Source organism: Sinohyriopsis cumingii, chromosome 4, assembly GCF_028554795.1.
Source record: "Sinohyriopsis cumingii isolate HCF-2022 chromosome 4, ASM2855479v2, whole genome shotgun sequence".
Classification (NCBI taxonomy): Eukaryota; Metazoa; Mollusca; class Bivalvia; order Unionida; family Unionidae; genus Sinohyriopsis; species Sinohyriopsis cumingii.
The window spans coordinates 87612583-87640079 of record NC_142964.1 but is presented as its reverse complement, the minus strand read 5'-3'; the positions used below and the strand labels follow the sequence as shown (position 1 = coordinate 87640079).

At 35.4% G+C, this 27497-nt stretch overlaps 1 protein-coding gene across 1 annotated transcript; it reads right to left on the bottom strand.

Annotated features, from left to right (window-relative positions):
* Window positions 1-309: 309 nt before the first annotated feature.
* Window positions 310-27497, bottom strand: LOC149801610 (long-chain fatty acid transport protein 2-like). The gene is made up of 11 exons (XM_089956816.1): window positions 27415-27497; window positions 24387-24751; window positions 20414-20524; window positions 18567-18776; window positions 16879-17037; window positions 16184-16308; window positions 15733-15924; window positions 10399-10495; window positions 5031-5232; window positions 3790-3887; window positions 310-1753 (listed from the first exon to the last, which is right to left on the bottom strand). Exons 1-11 carry the CDS (start codon window positions 27495-27497, stop codon window positions 1431-1433), a joined length of 1965 nt encoding a protein of 654 aa, XP_089812942.1. The 3' UTR covers window positions 310-1430.

Genomic DNA, 27497 nt, shown 5'->3' with positions numbered 1-27497 from the left:
TTCATTTGTAAAACATATAGTGAGTGTTTCAAATCACATCTTGATATAAACTTCTCCGGACGGACGAACAGACGTACGTACGAGCAAGACCAAGCCAAGATACCTCCGCTGCCAGCAGACAACTAAGGAGATCAACACAATCATCAATATCTTTTGTTCAACTTTTCTTTTTAAAGACCACGAAGACTAATCACTTTAAGAAGATGATAAGAGTATATATATATATATATATATATATATATATATATATATATATATATATATATATATATATATATATATATATATATATATATATATGTTGTTAGAGCATGTTAATTTTTTATTGTACGTGTTTGTTAAGTCCTAAGAGTCAGTTTGTTCTTTAGTCTCTATCCAAAATTATTACCTTATCTATACTTCACCGACGGAAATCACTTTTTCAACTGTTTTCTTAATTAAAGTTTTACTTTATGAACAACACAAACCTATTTAACTACGCACCTGAGAACATATGTTCCTACGCACATGAAAACGGTAATATCTTTTTAATCAACCCCGGTAAACAAAAAGTCTGAATCTCAACAAATGGTTTAAATGTAGTCAAATGCAAACAAACCATGACAATTCCAGGCAATATCAAGTGACAATTCCAGGCAATACCAAGTGAGGAATATGCATGCAAATAAAAAAAAATCCAGTTTTCAGTTTGCGCATTCCTTCAATAAATATCGAGAATCAATCAACATTAATTCAGACTTTACAATGGGCATTGTAAAATTACGTTTTCTCCTTTAATAGACCCCAGTTTTACTGAATATCTTTAAATAAAAAAAAGGTTCTCCTCAAATTGAGATCTAGCATTATCTTGCTTATGGTATATCAGACAGAACTGGGGATTTTGTCTTCATCGGTAAAAATTGCAGAATGGGTAAAAAGTAACTCAATAGTTGTAAAACTGTACAATGATGAATCGTTTTGTTCTCGTTCGAAAGCTATTCCCCATTTTTTTAAAAATAATCCTCATATTATCTCACATATAAAAGGAGATTCCTTCGGAAGACTAAAGGATAATATTCAAATTATGTTCTAATCCTTAAAGCATTCTAAATATTAAGTCAAAAATTAGTTGTTTCAAACGAAGAAATAGGAAAGGCGTTAAAAAACTCAGTATGAGGAAGATATTAAAACTGATGCAGGTGTGCAGAGACGAGTTGTTAACTTCACTTTTGACAACGTCCAGTCCGAAACGATACTAGTGGGTAAACTACCTTGGTCGTTGGGATGATTTGTTGCTTTGTTGGTCATTCTATTGGTGAGTGAATGTCTAATTCGACCGCCTCTGTCGCATATTTTGTCATAGAACATAAGAAATCCATACATAGGAACTGAAAAGTTTCTAATCAATTTCACAACTGTTCATGATACTCGTGTTCATAAGTAAACTTATCCTACATGGGTATATTGCCGGCAATTATTTGATAGTAAATTGTTTGATCAAGTGGGAAATAAGCATTTGTGGTCGGATGCAGATAGTACAGAGGATCTCTGATTTTTGTAATGTCGAATCCCTCCTGTTTCAGGTTCTCTTTGCTTTGTTTAAAGGTTGACGTCAAATCGAGTTCTTTCTGTACGCGGATGAATCTTGGGCGTGCGTAGGCTGGAAGTGCCTCGTTACAGTGTTTTGACAATTTCATTAACATGACGGGAGACAGTCGGCCCTGATTCGGATCCTTTAGATGGATAGATGCCATTCCTGCTCTTCCTTCACAGCCTAGAAAAAAACGTATCTTAATTATTAAAATTAATATAAAAATCCAATATAAAAAAAATAGATCTCTCCCCCCCACACACACATACATACACACACTCAGTAAGGTGTCTCTTGTCAGTGATTAACATATATATAACCAATGGGTCTCAGTACCGAGCGAATGAAACTTCTCTAGGGACCTCAAGACGGCAGTCGTTGTCCCCTGAAGGGTTTTTAAACGCACGAATGCCCCAAATATATTTACTCTAATCATCTAGTGACCACCCATCACGAAACTATAACGAAACAATAATTTCACATTTGTATGACTGATCAGTAGGCCTTTCGAAGCCGAATATTAGTACTTAATATCATGCACCACAATATCAGGCCCAAACACCTAACACAGAGAAAGATTTCCATCTCAAATTAATAATAATTATAAATTAGAATTTTAAGAGAATCCCTTATATTAAGAAATTAGAAGCGTCTATTCCATGAAACTAACGCATGCAACTATAAAGTTTAGTGAATGCTATGTTTAGTATATCTTTAGTTTCTGTAAATTGTTTTCATGGCTGTAAATTGTAGTGATTATCATTTGTTGAAATTTAGTATACGAATGTATTCTATTTTAAAATAGTAAGAACTTAAAATTGCTTATGATTCATACCTAATTAGATGCTTACATGGTGTTTATAGTTAATAACGATAAAATTATTCATAAATATGTTGACAAGTTTCAGGTTTTTTTCCTCATTGGACAGGTCGGTCATTTGGTATCTTAGAAGAATTAGGTTAATTTCCATTGGGTGGTTTAAATCATGTGAGTTCTTTACGATGTTGAAGATTTGCGATTTGTCACGTACGAATAGTGACAATATTCGTGTTTTACACTTTCACCTGTATAAATTAAGTATGTAGGACGGGGCAATTTTCTCCATCTTATTTCCTGTGTTCTTGTAGTAACATCAAGTCTGCACATGTATTTTTATGTTGTATTTAGAGCTTATCGTAGAGGAGACATTCGTTTAGATAATTCAGTGGAAATAAAAAGTGCTCACGCGTCTATAATTTTTATTTTCGAACGATTTTGAAGTATTCCAAGGAGTATTGGGACAACATCATTTTGACACGTCAGGACATGTGAAGGACCAATATATTCTTGGATCTGCAATTTATATGGAACATTCTATTCTTTTGACTTTAACAAAACGTTCTCGTGATTATTTTGGATTCAATTCATAATACTGTAAATTCCTCTTACATTTTCATTTTATAACATTGATAATTAAATTGTTTGCTACGTTTTACAAAACTTGTTGGTTTTGCTTATTTTTAGTACTCAATTTATGACAATAGAGTCCTAACAACTGTACATCACGATGTCTGCACCTAAACACTGACTAATTACTCGGTTTGAGAAATATCTTCCCAACACCGACAACCAATAATTAAGCAAATAATCACTAAAATATATCAGAGCTAGAAACTGAGACATAAATCAACATAACACATTCCCGATTTGTATTACAATACTTTAAATATGAAATACTCAACAGCTATGACTGCAGTAGGAAATATAGTATTGATGGTGGAATGGTGAAATATAATCAGAAACTTAAAAAAAATTGCTGAAAAAAATAGACTGCTGGAAAAAAGAACCTGCAAATATTGGTATTTCATGTGTTCTGACCTTTCGCATTAATAAGTTTACTTGGCAGAAAATGTATTTAGTTGTATATTCTCGTTTCAATATATTAAACAGATGTTGGTTTTGGGCAGAGGGCACTGTTATGGTGATTATATCTATTCTAAAATCTTAATACTTTTCACGTATCTTGGAAAATGGTGTGATAAAGCAATAAGCATCATATAGATTTTGATGACAAAGGACGCCATTTAACCAACCTGGAAGTGGTGGACTTGCTAAACTGGATGCCCCATTTTTGATCAAACTCACTACTTCTTTGTTTCTTTTTCTAGTTTAAGCTAACTATAAAAGAATTAGCAGGAATGAGAAGAATATGTATCAAGTGTAAGATCTTGGTACTTACCTGGTATTGTGACACCATATATGCTGGCGTCGTGGATGAAGTCGAGTTCACTTATAACATTGCTCACTTCAGTTGTTGATACATTTTCACCTTTCCACCTTGGGAAATAAATAAATTCTTGTGTAAAAATTTTAAGTCATTTTGAAAGGTTTTTGTTTCGTCTGACACAAGTCATATTGGCGGAGATGAGGTGGCACGCCAAAGCAATATACTTTTAATGTAGTGAAGTCTTGCTCGATGCAATTCGACTAATTATAGGCCTTTACGATTGTTTTCATGATCAATTGTAATTTTAAATGATGATGATGATGATGGCGACTACGATACGATGACTGCTGATGTTTGGTAATACTACTACTACTACTACTACTACTACTACTACTAATAATAATAATAATAATAATAATAATTATTATTATTATTATTATTATTATTATTATTATTACTGTTGTTGTTGTTCCTGTTGTTGTTATAGGTGGTGATAATGATCTTGTTGGTTTCATATTTTCCTTTCTACTGGAATCCCATTGTATACAATTGAATTAATCATAATATGCGTATTTGTATTTGGAAGAAAGATATGGAACAGAATAAAATATTAGTGACTCAAGAGTGACGTGGCTCATTGATTATAATTAATAATAAACATTATAAAAATTAGTGACTCAAGATTATCGTGGTTCATTGATTATAATTAATAATACACATTATAAAATATTCGGACTCATGACTATCGTGGTTCATTGACTATAATCAATCATAGACATTATAAAATATTCTGACTCAAGACTATCATGGTTCATTGACTATAATCAATCATAAATCTTATAAAATATTACTGATTCAAGACTATCATGGTTCATTGACTATAATCAATCATAAACCTTATAAAATATTACTGATTCAAGACTATCATGGTTCATTGATTATAATCAATCATAGACATTATAAAATATTCTGACTCAAGACTATCGTGGTTCATTGACTATAATCAATCATAAATCTTATAAAATATTGCTGACTCAAGACTATCATGTTTCATTGATTATAATTAATAATAAATCTTATAAAATATTGCTGACTCAAGAATATCACGGTTCACTGATTATAATCAATCATAAACCTTATAAAATATTACTGACTCAAGACTATCATGGCTCGTTCCTAACCGTTTTCATCGACTTTCTGAAGCATGTTTCTTAATTTCGTAAGGTATAAAGTAAAAAGTGAAAAGTACGAACCTAAACGTATCACCAACTCTGTCATTGAAGTACAGGTAGTAATTAGTATCCAATCTGAATAAGTCACCGGTGTTGAAGTAAACATCGCCCTTCTGAAACACATTACGGAGCAATTTTTTCTCTGTATCTTCCTTTTTTCCTTTGTAACCTTGAAACGATGCTCTTCCTGTGTTTAACGGGACGATCAGTAAGCCTACTTCACCTGAAAAATAAAGAAATTATATTGATTATCGGTCAGTCCATCAGATTTATTATCACTCCTGCCTTCAATGAATCACTCAAAGGTAATATTTTTGTGGGTTTAATGGCATTATTTAGCACATGATAGGCTATACAGATTTCGTTCGAAGGTTTCAGAGACATTTTGCAGACAAGATCAACCAACCCCAACATCAGCAAATATGATAAAATATGCAGATTAGCGTTTCGATACCTTGTATATTAAAAAATAATTTCATAGAATACCTACCTTTTTAATTGAACTGATTTGGTCCAAAATCTGAGATGCGGTGAAAATAAATTTAACCAGTCGAATTGCAGTAACTGAGTTGATTATGCACGTTAGTGTTCGAAATACAATATGCCAGAGAGCCTTAAAAGAGAAGTTTGCTTTCTTTTGTAAAGATATTTGTTCATATTGTTTTAGAAATACGTGTATCTTGCAAACAGCAACATGTTCTTAATTTAGTTGATCAAGGACCATAACTCCATAAAATTCCTGCCGACAAAATTATCGAACTTGTTTATGATAAGAAAATAAAATTGGCTTACAAGTACCTTGTGTCCAAAACTTCCTGTGCTTAATATCCTTGAGTGAATATACTTTGAGGTCTTTAAAAATTTACAACGGAAGGTCAGAATTACATGCCTTCGATAGCATCAGGAGTTGATGGAATGCATAGCTATTTGGCTTTATGGAATTTGTGATTGGTGATTAGAAGATCAGTTTTCATTTTAAGTTCACATCACCCTACTATCCACCACTCAAAATTCTCGTGTGCCAGCTGTAATGTAATTTGAAGGTTGACTCGTGATATTTCATGCACTGTAAATAATAACATGCTGTATAACTTAAAACCGCATCCCCAGGGCCGCAGAGAGTGATTTCGAGCCCTGGGGTAAGAAACACCGAGACTTCTCCTAGTTCTTGTTTTAAAAAAATTACTCTTTTATAAAATTAAAAAGTGTTGTTCGTCCCGGGCCCATCTAAATTATGTGCCGTTGATTACTGTGAAACACGCATTTAGTAAGGCATCGTATCTTATACTAGTTGTATGATTAAATTGTTAGTTGTGTTTCATTTAGAAGGGTGAATTTACTTCATTGCTCTTCTGAAGAGTCATATGTTATACGCAGGGACTGATTAACCCATTAGCTAATAATGTAGCTGTATGCCTTCATATTTGTAAGCCTACGATTCCATAGTGAAGTAGTGGTTTTGAGACCTTACTTCCCATTAGACTTAGGCCCCTCGTAAGATTAAACTGGCCCTGATTATACGCCATTAACATTCACTTTAATGTCTCACTAAATCCAATTAGTTTCATTACCTTTAAAAAAACATTAATCGCATTCAGTTTTCCTGTTGGCACAACATTTTATCATGTAATACACTTTAATAATGTTGACAATAATGTGAATGTAAACGTTTAATGTTGTGTAGTAGGGTATTTTTACTGCAGCGTCAGCAAGTTCCTCTATTAAATCATTTATTATTTGGCTGATTTTATGCATATACTAATTTATACCATCTGGGGAATTGGATTTATCTTAAGTTCACTTACAACGGCTGGTTGTTTTGTTGGTGGTGTTGATAATGACGATAATTTGTACTTACATATGATATTCTAACCTTGGGTGATAATGAATTTAACTAAAAATGTATTTCCTTCATTGTCCTTTCCGCTTCAAATATATATACGTTGAGTGTTTGTACTTCTTTGTATCTATACTTTGAGTGTTTGTACTTCTTTGTATCTATACTTTGAGTGTTTGTACTCCTGTGGTTTCTATCCGTGTTGTACTTCTAGTTCTATACTACTCTATCATTGATCATCTTAGTTAACTTCATTTCTAACCTTAGTTTCACCTATCAATTTTTGTATAACTTTGCTACATTTATCTTCCATGGAAATCTAAAGATAATTGAAAGCTGATGAAACCATATGAGGATATCTCCAAGTAATGTATGTAGTACTCAAGAAACGAACATATCTTCACGTAATGTACATGGTACTCAAGAAACGAAGATATCTTCAAGTCATGCATATACAAGTCAAAAAAGGAAGATATCTTAAAGTAATATGTATTGTAATCTAGAAATGAAAATATCTTTAAGTAATGTGCATAGTACTCAAGCAGTGACGATAACTTTAAGTAATGTACATATTACTCAAGAAATGATATATTTTAGTAATGTAAATAGTAATAAAAAAATGAAGATATCTTTAAGTAATGAACATAGTGCTCAAGAAATGAAGATATCTTCAAGTAATGAGCATAGTACTCAAGAAATGAAGATACCTCCAAGTAAATTACATATTACTGAAGCAGTGAATGAATGAATATATATATATATATATATATATATATATATATATATATATATATATATATATATATATATATATATATATATATATATATATATATATATATTCAAGAAATGTATATAGAAGACAAGAAATGAAGATATCTTCAAGTAATGTATAAATTACCCAAGCAATGAAGATATCTTCAAGTAATTTATACAGTAGTCAAGAAATTGTGTTGGCGTATGTTTATAAAATATCACTGCAATAAAAAAAATTAGTTTAAATGAGTTCGAAGGTGTGTTCGAGTTGTGGTACTGCTAAGAGCAAAGTAAATGAGTATTACAAGATATATATTTCTTGCTATAGGGAGCACTTCAGTTAAACATCGACTTTCTGAAATAAAAAAATGGTAGAAAAGCTAGTCGTACCTTGTGTAAAATGGTTAGACCAGTGTCGGAAGTTGGGGTTGTGGTGGGGTGAAAACCATATAATAGAAAACATTGTCTGGGGCGATTAGATAGTAACATTGATCATCGCAGAGAATATAATAAAGAAAAATATCATCAAGACAAGGAAACTAAATTGCGCATGCTGGTAAGAGAAGGATATATAATTCACTTAAGTCTTCAAATGATTTATTTTGATTTCCATCGGACTATATGCATGACAAGTGGATAAATTTCCATGGGCAACACCAATATAATAATAATCTTGATGAAGGTGGTAATTAATATTTTGATATTGATCATTTATAACGTTGTTGGTCTTTTGTTTCATCAAACCATACTAGAGGAACATGTAGTTAATAACTGCAAAGGATGTTATAAGTAAGGGTGGTGGGATTCCGTCGATGGATGGTAGATAAAACGTCACTTTTAAGACAGTACATTATCATATATCTTTGTCTATAGGTTGAATTCAACTGCCAACTTCACAGACCAAGGTCTGCAGTTTATTAGAAGCAGGCCGGGTTCTAAGGCAAGGCGACAGAGGCAACCGCCTTGGGCCCCGCGCTAACTCGCAATGCAATTTTTTTGCTTGAGGCCCTGCGCTCATCGCTTGCTACCTTGTGCCCCGCATGCTGTCTTTGGTCCCTCGCATCCTAGGGCTGGGCCTGAGTAGAAGTCATGAATAGAACAAACAAGACAGATTCTGATCTGCTCCGCAGAGTATCATCCGATTATGGACTAGGTTGCTTGATAATGGATTCGAGTTATAAGCAAGTACGTACGATACTAGGGTTCTGAATCCTGAATATCCTAAAATTTAGTTTACTTGTACGTAAAGGACTAGTATACAATCGATATTGGCCTCACAATGCGTGATATGGTATCGACTGAGTGAAAGATGGAATCTTTGCAGTAACATTCTTGACAGGAATTTAATTCTTCTTAGCGTTGATCTTTCCAAACTTAATACGTTAACTGTTATAACAGTAGCATATGTACATATATCGGTAGGCCAAAGGTGATACTAACTAACCCATTTATATATCCCTTTTGAAGTTATGTGATTTTTATTTATATATGCCTGGAGTTCATCCAGCAGATTTGTACCGAATTATATATCATCACACCAAACATGCATTTTAAAATTTCCCTAGCATTAGGAACCATTTCACACGTTTTTACAAATTTATTCTCATTCATTCTACTTTGATTTTCTCTGCTGCCACCATACCAAATAATTCATTATATGTGCCATTAACAGCATCGGTGTTGCTCATAATGTTCCTGTTTCTTAGTCAATATCCTTGTTTCGTTCTCTTCCTCTAAGCGTATCCTTCGACTCACTCCAATGAACTAAACAGGCCAGTCCCATGGATGTGTGGGGCCCAGGGCAGCATGCGGGGCTCAATGCAATAAGCTATGAGCGCTGGGCCCCAAGCAAAAACATTGCATTGCGGAGTTGATTTCCCGAAAGCGTTGGGCCCAAAGCGGTTGCCTTGTTCGCCTTGCCATAGGACCGGGCCCGTTACTAAAAGAAGTACGTCTGCTCGGTAACTTTCTCTGCAGGATCCATCCAATTGCGGTTTTTTATGGGCGCAGCCATACGGGTATTACCTTACACTCAACTATTACCGTACAGATATTTTCCAGCATTTTGGATTTGTACGCACTTACTGTAAATGTCGTTTATTTAACAAGCATTCAGCTTAACAGTGCATTGCTGTAAAACGATATTTAGCTGACTAACCTAAATACAGTTTGTTTTGCATTTTTCACCGGTGTCCGTAGGCGATACGAAGGTATCATATATCTACATCTTCTTCTCATGTTACTCATTCAAACTTATTAATTATCCATCTCAAAGCTGTTTAGCTGGGAGTGTATTTGTCAGTGCAGGTGTCTTAATTATGTATTCAGCTGAAGGTGTTATAAGTCCCATTGCATCATGATTAGGTTTAAACAGGTCGGTGCATACATACATTAGAAATACCATATATCTCCAAATATAAGTACTATTAGCGAACAGGAATTTTCAGTGGTGGGTGATAAGATATTTGTGCGCTTTGTACAGCGTCATGTTTACATCGTTCGTATACTTATCTTGCATAAAAAGATACTGTTTATTCAGGCCAAGAAAACAAACCTAGGCAAGACGCTATCTCATCCTATGAGTAATTTATATCACTCTTGTCATTCAGGTAGGCTATATATGATTGTAGGTGTTGTCTTATAACATTTTTATACTTTATGTTTGCTCAGAGACGTGGATGGATTGTAGGAACGAAAGGAAAACAGCCCATCTCCACCTCACCCACTCCTTGGTTCAGCCCCTCGAACAATTTTCGATGCCTAAGTTATTTGGATAAGTGTCAAATGGAAACAAACCTAGTTTGATCGGAATACACCAGCCAGATTTGTCCCTCGCTGGTGCCTGAGTGTCAAGGTCAAATTTGACGAAAGCGACTGGGTCATTGGTACGTCTCTGAAATGAATTAAAGACATTAACCTCCATATGAAGGCATACATCGGTAAGTCACTATATTTAGTGTAGATTATTTGGTCCAATGAAACGAAACTACTGTCCTTAATAATCACATTTCAAACAAACGCAATGGGTCTATTCGAAACATAATTATGCACATCCACTTTATCAAATATTAGATTCTGCGCAGCAGTCTATGTAAGTATTGAGCTGCTATCGACATGATGATGTATTTCTTTTGTATATGTGATGTAGACAACATCTTTTATGTCAATATAACGAGTTACTTATTGCAGTTTCGGTACATGAGCTGCTATAATGTGATAACATATCAGCAAGACAACATAGATATACCAAATGTGTCATTATATCACTCTGGCCATTTGTCTTTTTATCTTTGGAGGGCCAGTGGGGGGAAGGGGACCGCTCTCTTGAGATGGAGAAGAACACCCCATCACTTTCACATGGCTCTTGAAACCAAAGCGACTCGGAATATTCCTTCGCTGGGACTCTGTTCGCGATTGAAGACAGACAGGTCAATCCCCTGTATACCCTACCGGTGTAGGGCCAGAAGGTTCTTGCCTTTCTCCATCTTCGTGCCCGATGTCTGAATAAAACGTTCAGGCAAATGGCATCATATCAGCAAAGTCTTGCAACAAGATGAAAAATTTTGCATATTAAATTAAAATTTATTTATTTATTAGCCATAAGAAGCCATTTTATGTATTTGAATGAACTACCAAAACCACAAGGAACACTCAACCTCAGTAGCAACTAAGCAAAGAACGCATCTTTGTCTTCAGGAGTGGACTCCCACCATTATTTCCTCAATAGGAAAATGCACCAAATCAGGAAAAAACAGTCAAACCCGAAAATTGTCGATTAGATGGGACCCGCGGACATGGAAGGAAACGTGAAAGTTTCGGAGGCGAGAGCGGATTCTAGATCGCCGGATATAATTCCCCAAGTGGGTGAGGATAATGTGTCTAAAACCAACAGATGTTCTGCCATCACGATCATAAGAGTGGATGACTAAATCTATGTCCGAGCTATGCTATCTTTCGATCTCATTGTTTTCATTCACGTCGGCACATTTTTTTTTAAAAATTTGTGTACTTCTACAACGCACAGAGAAACCTTAGCATGTTTTCAGTTATGTCCGCGCAAGAATCTTTTTCGGTCATTTTGTATTTTTACAGATTACAAAGAACTCTAACATGTGTAATCACGGCCGTATTAAATAATTTTCAGTGATTTTGCATTTTAACATGAAGTTCAGATGAAAACAACAGAAAACATATTGTATTACTAAGTTAAACGAAATTTGAGTCTTGTAACGAACTTCAGTAAAATATTAAATAACATATGCTAAGATGCTATCATTGTCCAAAGTCACGCTCATTATCAAGTCTGCATACACACATGTGAGTGCTACCGTGTGCAAATAGAAGGAAGACAACTCTAGAGTGATAACATATATCCTTCTTAGAGGAGATAAAGTACTGCAACTGTGGTGGTACTCTCTCTCTCTCTCTCTCTCTCTCTCTCTCTCTCTCTCTCTCTATATATATATATATATATATATATATATATATATATATATATATATATATATATATATATAGTGTGTGTGTGTGTGTGTGTGCGCGCGCGCGCGTGCAGTACAAAAGTGCACTACAAGAACGCACCAATAGTGTAACAAATGTATTTCAACAACTTTGTTCCCGTTGATGATGAAAAATAGTAACAAGTCGATCGAGTTTCTAGTCAAAGCCTGCCTCTGACACACACAAAGGATGAATGAGTACCAATATTTCTGCATACCGAAGGTATCCCACGTCTTAACACTATAGAGCTTTTGGGAAGGGGAGGGAGTACGAACCTGAGAACCACGTTTGGAAAGAAAAATAAATTCATATATGAGAACGCTTCGATAGAAATGCAGTGGAACAAACCCAACTAAAAAATAATATCAAAATTAAAATAATAAAAACCTCATTTGAAATTCCTTTTTTAAAAAGTGAAAATATATATTATATCGAAACTTGGGAGGGACAGGGAATTACAGACATAAAACATTTGATAATGGAAAATGAAGGGACACATCCACAGCTCTAACCATTGATATGTGCTGAAATGTGGCTGCCAGGTGTCGAGAAATACAGACGAATGGAAAGCGATAACAATTTACAAGGTTTGGGACAGGAAAAGATAGGAGACGGAATCAAACGGGAACATATGTACCTGGACGGCAATATGTTTGTGGCCTAACACCATGTGGTGTCCCAAGAGATTGACCCCTCCACAGTCGCGGTCCAGTAGATACCTAAAGCCTGGGATAATCTTGCCGCTCTCATTGTAAGTGGTTTCCCTATAAGGGATATAGACAGCAATGGCCTTAGCAAACGCGGGGCCAATATGGAACATTTTGGCGGGGCTCCATGTGAGCACGGCATTTGGACACACACTTTTAAACTAATTTTATCTGATATTAACTTAAAATTTTGTTCCATCGTTTTAAAATTACTTTCTCTCCGTAGATATATTTTAAAAAATTACTAACGCGCGGGGACCCTATGAGCGCGGGGCCAGATAGGGACAAATTGGTCCAATCGGCCTAAGGCCTACCCTGGATATAGAAGTACTAAGTAAGTGTGGGGAGATGAAGGAAAACCATTTATATTCACTGTCCCATCAACCATAACGTGGAAAAATGTTCTGGTAATAGACCTACAACCGACAGAGCGTGATACAGCACCATGCGGTGTTGATAAGCACATTACTGGTGTTCCGTTAGGAAGCAAGCACTATAAAGTAATAAATGCAATTAGACAGCCATTCAAAACGGTTGAATCTATTTAAAGCAAGTCCCACGACATCAACAAAAGAAAAGATGTAACTGACAAAATTTCTGCACACGTAAATAGCACCGCACATCTTAAGGGGACAACAAGATATGCCATAAAATAAAATTAAATCAAGTTCAGACTCGGTCTATATCACATAAATAGAAAACATTGATTCTGGCTGGCAGTTCCAATCTGTGGATGGCAAGAGGACTGCTGTTGGAGGGACCGAAAATGGAAGCTCACACAATGGAATTTTATAATCAGAGGGTGTAAAGGTCGATTACAAACCTAGTAACCCATGTTTGGAGAGATATTTTTTTTATTACAACGGTTGAATAGTAAATGCGAGGCTCAAACACAACTTATTATATCACTAAAATTCAAATAAATACAAGCTTCATTAACAATTCTTTTTTCCAAAATTCTGTTGGTTCCTTTATGTGCTAAAATACCCTATATATCAAAATTTGGGAGGGACAGAATAACATCCAAAAAAAATCTTTGATATTTGGAAATGGGAGGGGACATCTATAAAGATATTTTCAGTTCCATGTGCTGTTATGGGGTTACAAAGTTTCCGCAACTGCAGGGGAAGAGAAGCAAATAAATAAAAGACCGCTCCGGTGGCCTAAGTGATTCGAGCGTCCGACTCGAATGCGGTAGGTTCTGGGTTCGAATCCCTGCTAGGCGCTCAGCATTAAGAGATTAGTGTTAGGACTGGTCGGCCTGGAGTCAGGATAGTGTGACTGGGTGGGGCATCGTGCTACATGTATGCGGCTTGATGCCTCAGTGCTAAACATCACTATAATCTGCCACACTGCAGACATCGTAGCGATATGACTGACAAACTGTTAAAGCTACATTAATAGTCAAAATCATACACAAACAGGCACGCACGCAGACAAAAAGAACCCTCTTTGTCAAGCACACTTAAACAACTTTTGTTATTGTATATTAGATAGTGCAAAACTCCAGAAAATTTGATCCAGTTCAAATCCATCCCCTGACACACTCGCAAAAGGTTTGTTATGCTGACATTTCTTCACACGTAAATAGAGAACCCCACATCTTAATGGGGACAACAATATGTCACAAGATGGACCTTAATGGCAAAGGTTACTAATATTTGAAACTCTGTGTCTATCATCTAAGCAGGAAGCATTAATGATGACGGGCAGTACACTCTTGTAAGGATGAGATGTCAGCTGCTGGAGCAACAGGGAATGGAGATAGAGATGTAAAGGGATGAAAGGCATGGAAACACATCTAATGGATTTTAAGCTCAAAAGATTGAAGTACGATCCTGTAAACACAGACTTGGAATCAACTTTTAAGACATTTATAAAACCGACTTCCTTTGTGGACATGGTGGTGGGTGGTTGGGTGAGGCTGTGAATAACGTATGTACAAGCCGTTGGTATTGAGAAAATGATGGGACGTCTCTAACGTTTTAACTAGTTCATTGTACTGAGTGTCCACACATAATGGGGAACGGAAATCTGCAGTAGGTTAACAATGCTGTTGAAGCGCACCGTGGTAGATCATGTGTATGTCAGTTTTTGGAAACTTTCAAGTCAGCAAGAATATTAGGTTGCCTCTTTAGAAAATGTCTAAACCTTCAGTCTTTACTGCCAGAGACTACAGAGTGGTGTAAGAAAACACATACGTTGACTACGTTCCAGTTAAGAACCTAGGATTAGTTCAATCAGAAGCTCCAACAGCTCGCATGCTTGCATGCTAAATGCATTTCATTTTGTCGCCATAATCTGTTTGTCTCGTGCAGTCCAGTTGGTCGGCAGTCTCTTCAGCTCGTGCAGACCATTACATCTAGGAAATCTGACTGGCTCATTCAACCTGGCGGAGGCCATCCTGCTTGGTTGTACAAAGCAACACATAAGGTCGCATAACATATTCAACCGATAGAACAGTTCGTAATCTACTCCACGTCCTGCGAACATATTCTGACCACCAGGCTGTACATTCTTCCCTATGTAATCCACCTTGCAAGCAAGTTACGCGCAACATGCTGTATATACATTCTGACGTACAGTATATAACCTAATTAGCATATTCCGTCAACAGAACATAACCTGTTGAGTTCGGTCTCACCAACAAAAGATAATCGGTTGAGCACATTGCTTCAACGGAACATAATCTGTTCAGTTCATTCTCCTCAACAGAACATGTCATTTTGAACACTTTCTGTCCAACACAATAAAAGGCGTATCAAGAATCACACGTTTGCAAACTGTACATAACACCTGCTTAAGCACATGAGCAGGTGGAGGTAACATAGCAATTTTGCGTGTTACGATAAATGTATACGCGCTAGTATGCAAGAATGCTGATAGCAAATGAGACAGAGACAGACAGAATTTATGGTTTTACCAGTAGTGGCGATGAACGACCACAGCTTCCACACACGTTGCTATAGTTACAGAAACCTATAGGTGCTTCTGTTGCCCCGTAGAATTCTAGGATGTTGGGGATTTTGAACCTTGTTTGAAACTCCGTCCAGATATCGGCACGCAGTCCGTTACCATATGCTACACGAATGCTGTGTCTTCCGTCTTTTTCGTCCTGCAAAGGAATTTAAATTCTTAATATTAGAAAATAATTTTAGATTTGAGTACTTTTATCATTACGTGCTCAAATTTTCGTTCAAAATAAACGGTATTACTTTAATTCGATATTGTATTTGTATTGTCATGCGATTTTGAATTTGATGTGACTTCTTTGCAATCTAAGTCAGAAGGGGGATAAATATAAAGACATGTTACAAGAAAAAAGACGAAAAGGGATAGAGAAATATAGACAGACAGATATCCGGAAACATAACCTTTGGTCTGGCAACAAGATATCTGCAGACTTCTCCAATGTACTGTATTACGGTGACGTTATGTCTGCTGCAGTCCTCCCAAAAGTGGCTCGCGGAAAACTTGTCCCTCAGAACTAAGGTTGCCCCTTAAGACAAATACTTTTGTATTATATGCAGCTTTAGATTGCATTACCTTTCAAAGCATCAATCATAGCGACATATCCAAACTGTATCAGCTTAAATTAATTTCTTTTTCTTTTAAATAAATATTTTAATATTTGCTTGCATCTTTAATCGGGAGATTGCCATGAAAGAAAAGAAAAACCGCAAAAACAACACACACGTTCGCATTGGTAAGCTTTTTCGGCCTCAGTGCATGTTTGCGACTGGAAAATTTGTATGTCTGTTTTCAAACAGTATTACCAAGCTGAAAGATTAATATGACAGAGTATTCATATTTCAGCAACCACTGGCATTTTATTATTATTATTATTATTATTATTATTATTATTATTATTTCCTGAAAAAATACCACCGGTCATGTCCATTCCATTGCAATTTCTTGTGTTTGGGCAAGATAACTTAACACGCAGTCAACACATATTGCCCTTGAACAGTGTCCAGTTTGCTTGAAAGAACACGGTGTGTCAGGATTAAACACAGTCTAACGTATAACCATAATGTATGTCATATTAACAACTTTTATATTACGTTACCAGTAGTTATTGTATTTCCCACTCCAATGAGCAGCCCAGCGGAGTGATACAACGGCAATGTAATGTATGTGACATCATTCTCCGCCATGTCAAATGCCTTCCACATGCAGCCTGCGACTACCATTCGAGCTTGTGGCACTATTGCTGGCTTGGGCAAACCTTCAAGTACAAAAGTTTTGTCATTGTCACCTGGACAGGTCAACCATTTACTCATTTTTGTCCCTCATATAGTTTATATTAAGGGTATATTTTCAAACTGTTCCTTCATACCAGGTTCGAATTAGATGTTTCTGTGATTTATATCTGCAAGCAAAAAAGTGCGAAGAGGTTGGGTTTTTTTCACTCAAAAAATCTAGAGGCACTATACGGTACCCTCTTGTTAACACTGAGAAAATGAAAGGAGAAGCCAAATGAAACAACCAATGTTTGGGAGAAAATTAACTTTCTAAACATTTCTTCTGTCATTACCTGAATGCGACTACTTAATCCGTAGCTATATATAATACGGGCGATATTGGCTAAGTGAAGATTATGTATAAAATTCACCGATGCCAAAGGTAAATCAATGAACGATTCAGATTAAAGACACACTGGAATAATATATAACCATTCTGCAATCTATTGTATTTTCTATTGCTCGTCCTTTGACACCAGCATTGGATCTGTTTTTGGCCCCTGATTTCGATATTCTTTAAATTCCTCTTCAAATACCTCAAAACAAGCTACATGACATTATTTAAATTACGTTCTCTAATTAGTTATACACTAATTATTCCCCTCGCATTCCACTCCATGGCTTCGCCCTACACAATGTTCATGGTGCAAGCAAGGAGTCAAAGGCTCCAGAATTATAATAAGGAAATTATATTACTGCCGATTACACAACTAAATAATGCAAACAATATAGTGAAGACGTCAGTTTATCTCGGCGAAGATAAAAGCCAACTAATATCACCACTGAAAGCATCTGAGAACCCACGTCAATTTGCATTGCAAATCCATCTTACATAATATCACCACTGAAAGCATCTGAGAACCCACGTCAATTTGCATTCCAAATCCATCTTACATAATATCACCAGTGAAAGCATCTGAGAACCCACGTCAATTTGCATTCCAAATCCATCTTACATAATATCACCAGTGAAAGCATCTGAGAACCCACGTCAATTTGCATTGCAAATCCATCTTACATAATATCACCACTGAAAGCATCTGAGAACCCACGTCAATTTGCATTGCAAATCCATCTTACATAATATCACCACTGATAGCATCTGAGAACCCACGTCAATTTGCATTACAAATCCATCTTACATAATATCACCACTGAAAGCATCTGAGAACCCACGTCAATTTGCATTGCAAATCAATCTATCATAATATCACCATTGAACGATAAGAATAAAGAAACAAAAAAAAAAACGTATTATCTCATATCGTGACAAGTATTTAAACACGTCAAGTCTCTGCTGGAATAAATCCACTATAATGAACTACCATGGGGGGGGGGGGAATACGGGCCGCGTTTATCTTTCTTTTGTATGCCCCTTATCGGATGCCTAAACTCTCTTGACACTATCTAGCAAGGGTTGTGCTGATGTGTTAATAAATCCTATACATACATACATACATACATACATACATACATACAGTGTCATATAGTAGGCCTTGGGTACAGAGTTCACCTGTTGTCCCGGAGGTGTAAATATATACACAGGTGGAGTAAAATCCGACTTTGTTCCTAACCGATCGGTCCACCTGGCTGCCGTTGACACTATCCATCAGGGATCCAAAGGACTTCAAGTTTCCCTCGCAACGTTCTGTGCTCATACAATAAACATTCACTCCCGGGATTTCAACCACAATTTCAGTAGAAGCTTGCAGGAGATCCTGACCTGAAAGAATCCATTTTTTTAACGTCTTGACTCCAATCTGCTACAACAACTGTTTCTAAAGCTACCGTCTTTTTATACGATACAGAAAAGAAAATCTGTGTTGAAAGCAACTTCGACTACATTCTAAGAACCATGTCATTGATAAACAAATAAGAAATTTGTATAAATGAAAGAAAAAGAAAAGCACGTTATGTACGATTCCCGCTACATGAGATACATATTTATAGGGACACATTGTTTCAAATATATAATCGAAATACACTTTCATGTTTTAAAAAGGTAGCAACCCGCTCTAAAGGGGGTTGACGTTTCTTGTCTTTACTGAACTGGTACAATACAGAAAATAAAGTAAATCAAGGCCCTAGAATTGTAAAGTCATTTTCACACTCGACTCAAACTCGACTAAAACTTCTGACGAACGCCAAATTACTGAACAATCAGGTATAATAGTTTTTGTTCAGCCTGAGATGAGCAAATGAATCATTTTATAATTACTGGGCTGGTTACTACTACAGACGAATGCTAATTAAGCAATAATAATTTAACACGTGCGATGTATTACGTAAGTATTTTTTAAATATTTTTTTGCAATCTGAGGTTTTTTTTCCAGTTTCCGGCATCTAGGATACTAGGAACTTACCAACTGTAACGTTACAAATGCATTTATTCGTTCAGAATTCTTATTTGAGAATAAATAATATCTTGGAAATTTTCGCGCAAGCTTATTTTCACGTTAAGGCCTGGAAATCATAAAACTCAGACCGTGAACCTAATTTAGAGTTTCCATTGTCACCCAATGATAAATGAGATTTTTTAAAAAAAATAACGTCATTTGTGACTTTGTAGAACAAAATCTTTAATCCAGACTGGAGCAATATGATATTCAAGAACAGGACATGTAAAACATTTTTACATTCACACTCGGATTCGTGTCCTCTGGGATGGTAATCACAATTTAGCGAGTATTGGATTTCGAGAATGTTACATATTCTTGCCAGACCAAGTGTTGCTAGAAACAAAGCAAAACTAAACAAACCAACCAGCAAAGAGAAAAGCAACAACAACAAAAAACTAATAAATAAATATCTGATTGATGTTCCAGGTAAGCAGGATTATCAATTGATATTCGGCTCCTTCGGGAAATCTGAACACGCTTCTTATACTTAGTTTTGAAATTCAAGAAGACATGACATGCAAGCAAAAAAGTAATGAGGACACCTATGACACCGGACAATCTTACAAAGAAAAAAAAACGGCGTGAAAATTTTGCGCAAATTGTTATGGCAAAAGAAAGGAAAGTATTGTTTCCTTTTTTAACGCCAAGTGCCACTACATTTTAGAAGAGGATCAATCATAAATAACTCAAATTTCGTGCTAATTTACTTCGGCGAGGTTCCTTTGTCATTTTTTTCTTTCAAATGCGTGAAATTGCAACTGAACGACGGAAAATAAATAAAATATCTATGATAATCTTCTTGCATCAATAATCACAAGAAATATGAATTGTTATGTGAAAATCCAAGCGAATTTACTCGAAAAAGTCATTTTCTTACTAGGAGTCAAAATAATCGTTCTTTCACCATTACTTCAATAAGTGCCAGCCAAGTAGACGGTAAATTCATACAGAATGAACATACCTTCTCCAACAATCAAAACCTTTGCCTCACTGCTCAGAATGCAGTGGGCAAGAGAACGGGATCGTAGATTAAAATTGATCATCGCAATCGAAAGCCCAGCCTTCATTAAACCTGAAACAAATAAAAAGACAGACATTTCCAATTGTTTTAGTCGGAGTCCACTTGTTGAAAAATCTGATTCCATGTGCGTGGTATGTTAAAAACAATCAAACACCAGGAATGTATTTAATAAGGAGTGTTAGATGAAATGTATGTTTTGGCATAATGTTTTTGAGATTTTAGGTCCTTGTGACATCATTTCACACCATACTAATTTTTAACATTCATTTTGTCATGAAGTCGCGGTTTATTTGATACCATAATTGTAAATCAGGCAGATTAAATGCTTACTTTTACTTTTAGCCACCTCTATACATTTTGCATGAGGAAAGGCTACATCTTTTCGAATACCTCGACATGACCTGTCATCTCGTTTTCAAAGCATACACCTTCTTTAAAAAAAAACAACATAATTTAATTTGTAATCAGTGCAATAATAGATTTGATATTTCCTTCCTACGTAAGAAAAAACAAAATTTCTCCCGACCAAAATAGGTAATCGTGACCAACATTTATTGCTCCTGTTATATATGCATTATCTCTGTGAATCTGAGCACACGCATCTAGTGTTGTAAAAAGAGTTACTTAATTATATATTTTTTTTATTCATGCTTAAGACAGGTTTCAGATGCCTTTTGTATGATCCGAATGTTAAAGTAGTTTGCAGTGGGGATGCTCTAAGCAAGCCGTATTTAAGGTTCATCACTAGGGATAAATGTCCAACACCACTGTTGTATGATCGTATCCATAGCATAGGTTCCCATGACATGTATAAAATGCTTAATGATCACTGTTATTGCTGGGACTCATTGCATTTTGGTGAACTTTGTGTACATTACTGTATCTATATTATAATAGACAAATTACCAACGTAGAAGATGTCATATGAAGGTGAGATTATATATATTGAAATATAGAAGCATTTTATAATCAACAAATGATGAGGTTAGGTTTTTGTACCAAATGTAAAGTAAGCATATATTAATGCATTTTACTTTCTTTTTAAGATTTTTAAACGAAACAACAACAAATAATTTGCTGTTTTTCAAATACGGTGACCTAAACACCAACACACCCTAGTACCAGGAAAACTTTCAAAACTTATTTAGTACACTTCATATCTCGTCAGAACGAGCAAAATTATTGATACAATTAAATTCATGATAGCAACCACACTGATAACGAGAGTCGCCCTTTAAAGATCATACGTGGACTGGGTACTTCGCTTGCCATAGATCTTTTGGATCTTGTGCGTTATGATTCTCTAGTGGTCGGTTGGCTCACAAACTAAAGGGTAGAAACCGTCAACAAACAAGTGCCATATAAGAGGAGAATTGCAGTATTTACTTTAGGTTGATACAGTTTGGAGAAAAAATCCCACAAAAACCCACAAAAAACCCACAACCCCCCAAAAACACCACAAAACTGCTCTTCTTCAAGACCTTCCGAATTTGTTTGTTCTTTTTTTTTTATGAACTACATGGACATGCGATTTGTGTACGTTAGACCTATTTGAAAATAAATAGAAAGTAATGGATTTAAACTGCTGTTAGAATTCTGCGGGAATTATCAAATAATTCAATACAGGAAATTACATTCGCAATGTATGATCATATCATATCATATCACTAAATGATGCATTGCTTCAAATATTTTCAAAATGTGTTTTGAATGAAAAGAAAGCATTAGAGGTACTTTGCAGAAACTAGTGGCAAAACTGCACTGTGACATTGACAATTAAATTATCCAGCTTTTATGCATGCCTTTAATTAACTCACCCATTGTTCTCTAGGTCTTTCTTCTTGGGGCTAGAGCCAGGTGAAGGAATATTACGATATACACTTTAACGTCAAATATTTACAAAAGAAATTAATCACAAAGGATTTTGTAATCCAAGTGTGCTGCACTGAAACCATTCTTTTGTTTTTGTATCCAAGACCAATATTTCTTGCGCCATTTCAAAGTCTCTGTAAACTTTAAGAAATTCCTGCCTAACTTAAATGTTGATGATCTAATAAGTTCTATACAACCTATATTATCCGAGAAAGGGGCGCTTTAATTAAAAACTCTGAAATGAGATGGTGTAATTTCCCAGCAAACTTTGGGCCATGTCACTAGATCTTGATAGACATTCTGTGATAAATTCTTAACGAAAGATGTCATGCAAAAGCAGTAGGCACAGTTTTGTTTTGGGAAGTGTCTCAGGTTCTGATTAAATTCTGTTGTCATATCATCCAAAACGCCCAACGGCTCTTTCAAATGGCCAAAAATTTTGCTTTTCAAGATAAATCTAAAAGATTTCTTGACAAGAAAGCACATATACGGTCCGTCTGAACAACAATAAGGTTGCTATCTGGCGCAATCATGATTATATGCCATGTATGCCTGCATGGAAACAACTAACAAGTTTTCATGAGTAAATGAGCAGTATCAGATTCAAATAACACTGTTATTGCTGGCGCATATGCTAAATTGTAGCATAGTTCCTCACTACAGACTTGTTCCCTATGGACCCGAAAACCAATATGAAGAAAAGTAATTTACACTTTACTGGTCATCATATGAAACTGTTTCAATATTTTAAAATATTATAGACTTCAAAGTGAAACATTATTTTGTCACCGAACAGAAATTCTGCAAAATATAGTAAGAATTTAATAATAATAATAATAATAATAATAATAATAATAATAATAATAATTATTATTATTATTATTATTATTATTATTATTATTATTTATTTATTTATTTATTTAACATCTCTATTCATTTTTCAACAATTAGCATCGTCGTCATCAACTGTTTTTGCCAAAAGCAACCGAGCATGTTGGTCTGTAGCAAGGTACTTAGATCCATGATGATCAAGGTGATCGAAAAAGCCCCTAAGCTCGGAGGCTTGTGCTCCAGACCTACCGACTACACGTTGTAGGCTCTTCCGACTGAACCACCCTCCTTTTAAATTGAATCCTTCAAACGCATGAAATCAGTAAGTCCCTTTTACACGAATGCATTATGTATTGAAAATTCCAATTATACACAAAAATTATGTTAACGAGAAATTCTAATAAATAAATCCATTTGCTTCTGGCCAAAGCGTAGAAGTAAGTACAAATTGTAATTTATAATACTAGCTTGTGTGATTGTATAAGATGATGATGGCAAGTTTGATTTTGCATGACGTTTTAATATAAATATTGGCAAACATAGCCATGGTAAAAACTGACCTCACATTGACCTTGAATCTTAAGGTATAAATGCCAGACGCGTACATTTTCTCCACAACATCTAACATTAAACATTTCTAGTGTTTGATTCCATTGAACATTACATATATGACTGCTTCTAACATTACATACATGATTGATTTGAACATTATATATACGTAGACTGTAACTAGACCAGGTTTTTTCCTTGATTATTTGATAGGAATATGAACCATTCAAAAGATTTCATTCCACATAGATTAAAACTTATAGTCTTCAAATAGTTGCTGATACTAAATATAAATATAGAAAAGTTATGACAATAAAGCCTCTTTTAAATAGCGATATTTCGTCTCATCTGTAGTTTACAATTACATTGTGCAATATGTTATTTTTGTGCAGAAGGGGTGGGGGTGGAGAGAAGGCGGTTTTATATTGGATGGCATCATAATTATAAATAGCTTTTGTTTTGAAACGTGTTGTAATGAAAACAAAATGCTGCACAATGAGACATGACAGAAACATTTGTTTAAAAAAATTATAGTTCTACATCTAATTATACTACATGAACAATATATTTGCTAGTTTCAATTTAATCAATTACTAAAGCAATGTATTGGTTAAATGCTTTGGGTTACATTCGACACTTTCGTAATCGTAATTATTATTACCTATATAGGTCCAAATAAAAGCTGGTTCGTTCTTGATCATAATGGCGACAACGTCTCCTTGATTTAACCCCAGCTCCATGGCAGCACGTGCAGCACGATTGGCCTGTTCATTTACATATTCATAACTGTACTTCTGCTCATGATAAATAATAAATGTCTTCCCAGGATTTTCCTTTACTTTCTCTTCGAATATATCGACCAAGAATTTTCCTTTGGACAGGTGTTCTAATATAGATTTCTTGATCTTTTTAGTTATTTGAATATATTTAAAATCCTCGAACACCCAGGGACAGTATGTTTTTGCAAGCGCGTAAAGTAGGGATGTGGTCCCAGCAGCAAGACACACAAGTGGATACAGCATTTTTCTGTAGAAGAAAGGAAAACACTTGTATAGTATTAATCGTAACTGGATGTTTAGAAGTTGGCTATATATATGAGAGAGAGAGAGAGAGAGAGAGAGAGAGAGAATTATAAATATCCACCAGACAAAACGGAAAGTGCTATCCCTGGATTATATAGGGGAATGCTTGATAATAGTAGGCAGAATTAATATATAATACAAATAATACTATATCACAGGCTAGATAATTTTTAATTGTACTCTACGGAAATTCGAACCCAGGTCCACGAGTAAACGGCACCCATCGCCTTGCCTGCACAAACCATCCTATATTCCATCACGACCAAGCACACATCACCAAAAAATGATGCTACTTAATCGGTGTTATCTGCACTCGTGTGTAGCAAGCACACTCACATACCTCTCTCTCTCTCTCTCTCTCTCAGACGCGGAGTGAAAATATTACCTATGAACTGTTTTGTAGATCAGAGTTTTTTTTCTTCACTATATTTTCAAACTAATGAATCAAGCTTATATTAAGTTACGATTTTCTCGGTTGCAACATTTCAAATTGAATATATGCCAAATTGAACTCATTTAAGATAATGAATGAAATCTACCATATGAAGAGACGGGATGGAGAGAAGTTTAATGGTTCTACATTTTTACGTCCACATTTTGACAAACCTAAAATACACAGACTGGCAATCACAGAGTAGAATCTCTATTTTAACAGAATTTGATAGCACTGAAAATTACATCTTGAATTACTCTCTACATTTCTGATGAGAGAGAGAGAGAGAGAGAGAGAGAGAGATCTAATCTAATTGTTTCAAACCCCAAATAACCCTTTTCACAGCCTTCCTAGATCGCTTGGAAATACATACTACTTAACGAATCGCATGATAGAAATAAGTCCAAATCCTACTTTTAAATGTGTTTGTATATGTATATATTATATTTTATTCATACTACAACAAATAGAGTGAAAGAGACACTTAGAGGTTTTAGTACTCTTATGTATATTTAAATTTATATTGTGTGTTTGACTTTTGTCCGTGATTTAGGGTTATGAATAGAGTTTTCGCATACCTGAATTTAGTCACGATTGTAAGTTTCTAAAATGATGTATACTAGATTTTGAGTTCAGAGACTAACCTTGCTAGTGGAATTTTCAATTGAAAGGAATTTTTATGTGCAAAGAATTATATTGCGTCTTAGGTCAAGTGGGTTATTGTTTCTGTTGTTAGCACAAGATAGGTTATACACGGTGGCCATTATAACTGATTGAGGAAGAACCCGGGAAAACCCTGGAGAGAACCACCGACCTACGTGAAGCTACTGGAAGTCTCTGACACGACCCACATTGACCATGCCCGAGACTCGAACCCACGCATACAAAGGTAACAGCGAGCGCATTAGACCACTACAACTTGGTCAAGTGGGGATGTACATGTAAGGCACTTGGTAAACAAATAAATAATTCCTATCTCTGGAATCCATTTGTTATCAGAGTTTATAGTTGTGTTCAGATACAAGTCGAGAGCAATTCTCAATTTCAATCATTCATTTTAATCGCTTAGTGCTCATTGACATTTGGATTAACACATTGTTTTGAAATTATTGAAAATTCCCTCAGAAACATTATGGACTGGATCATTGTGTTGCATGAGGACAGTCAATGCCATAGGTACATCATGACATTCAAGTCTTTAAAATTCGTAGGAACATTATACACTTTTGGACTTGTGATAGGACATTTAGGGCTATTTGGGATTTAATTCACAATACTGCAAGTGTCTCTAAAAATGTCATTTTGTAACATAGAGGAATAAATCGATCGTTGATTTTACTTAAACTCGTGTCCGCCTCGGATGCGGGAAGTCGTGGGTTCGAACCTCGGCCGAGTCATACAAAAGACTTATAGAAATGGTACTAACAGCTGCCTCGCTAGGTGCTCAGCATTAAGAGGTCAGTGTTAGGACTGGTCGCTCTGGTGTCAGAATAATGTGACTGGGTGGGGACATCATGCTACATGTCTGTGGCATGATGCCCCAGTGCTACACATCACTATAAACTGCCACACTGCAGACATCGTAGTGATATGACTGAAAAATTGTTAAAGCTACGTTAAAAGTTCAAATCACACACACACACACACACACACACACACACACACACACACACACACACAGAGGCACACTTAAACTTGTTGGTTTCGCTCCTTTCTGTCACATAGTGTATTACTTGTCGTAACAATTACTTTTTGTGAATAAGAGTCAAATGAAATTTCAAAATCACATTAGAAAAGTCATTTTTTTCTTCTTCTTTTATTGTCTTTTTTTTGGGGGGGGGGGAGGCGGAATTTCTTAACTGGTACGGGTTCTTCTTTTCCGTGAGAACATCTTCTAATAGGAATCAAAGGCTACACTGATTAAGAAAATACACATAATATTGTCCATATACGATTGAAATCATATCCTCATAATCATACATTATTAAATTATATATAATTGGATATATAATTGGATAAAACTAAAACTCGGCTTTCTTTCTGTTCTCCAGTTCTGGATTTAATGGTCTAACTAAGGATGCCACCTACAGCCAATAAGATGAATTTCACACACGTTCTGTGTTATATCATGTAAAATTTGATTTATCAATTTCTTTGCGAGCACAAGCACTCACAGTTTCTCCTTTGTCCGATGAAAGTAGTTTGCGTGAACCAGATTTGATTCTTCATTTTTGCTAAAATTTTCAAACTCTTCCAT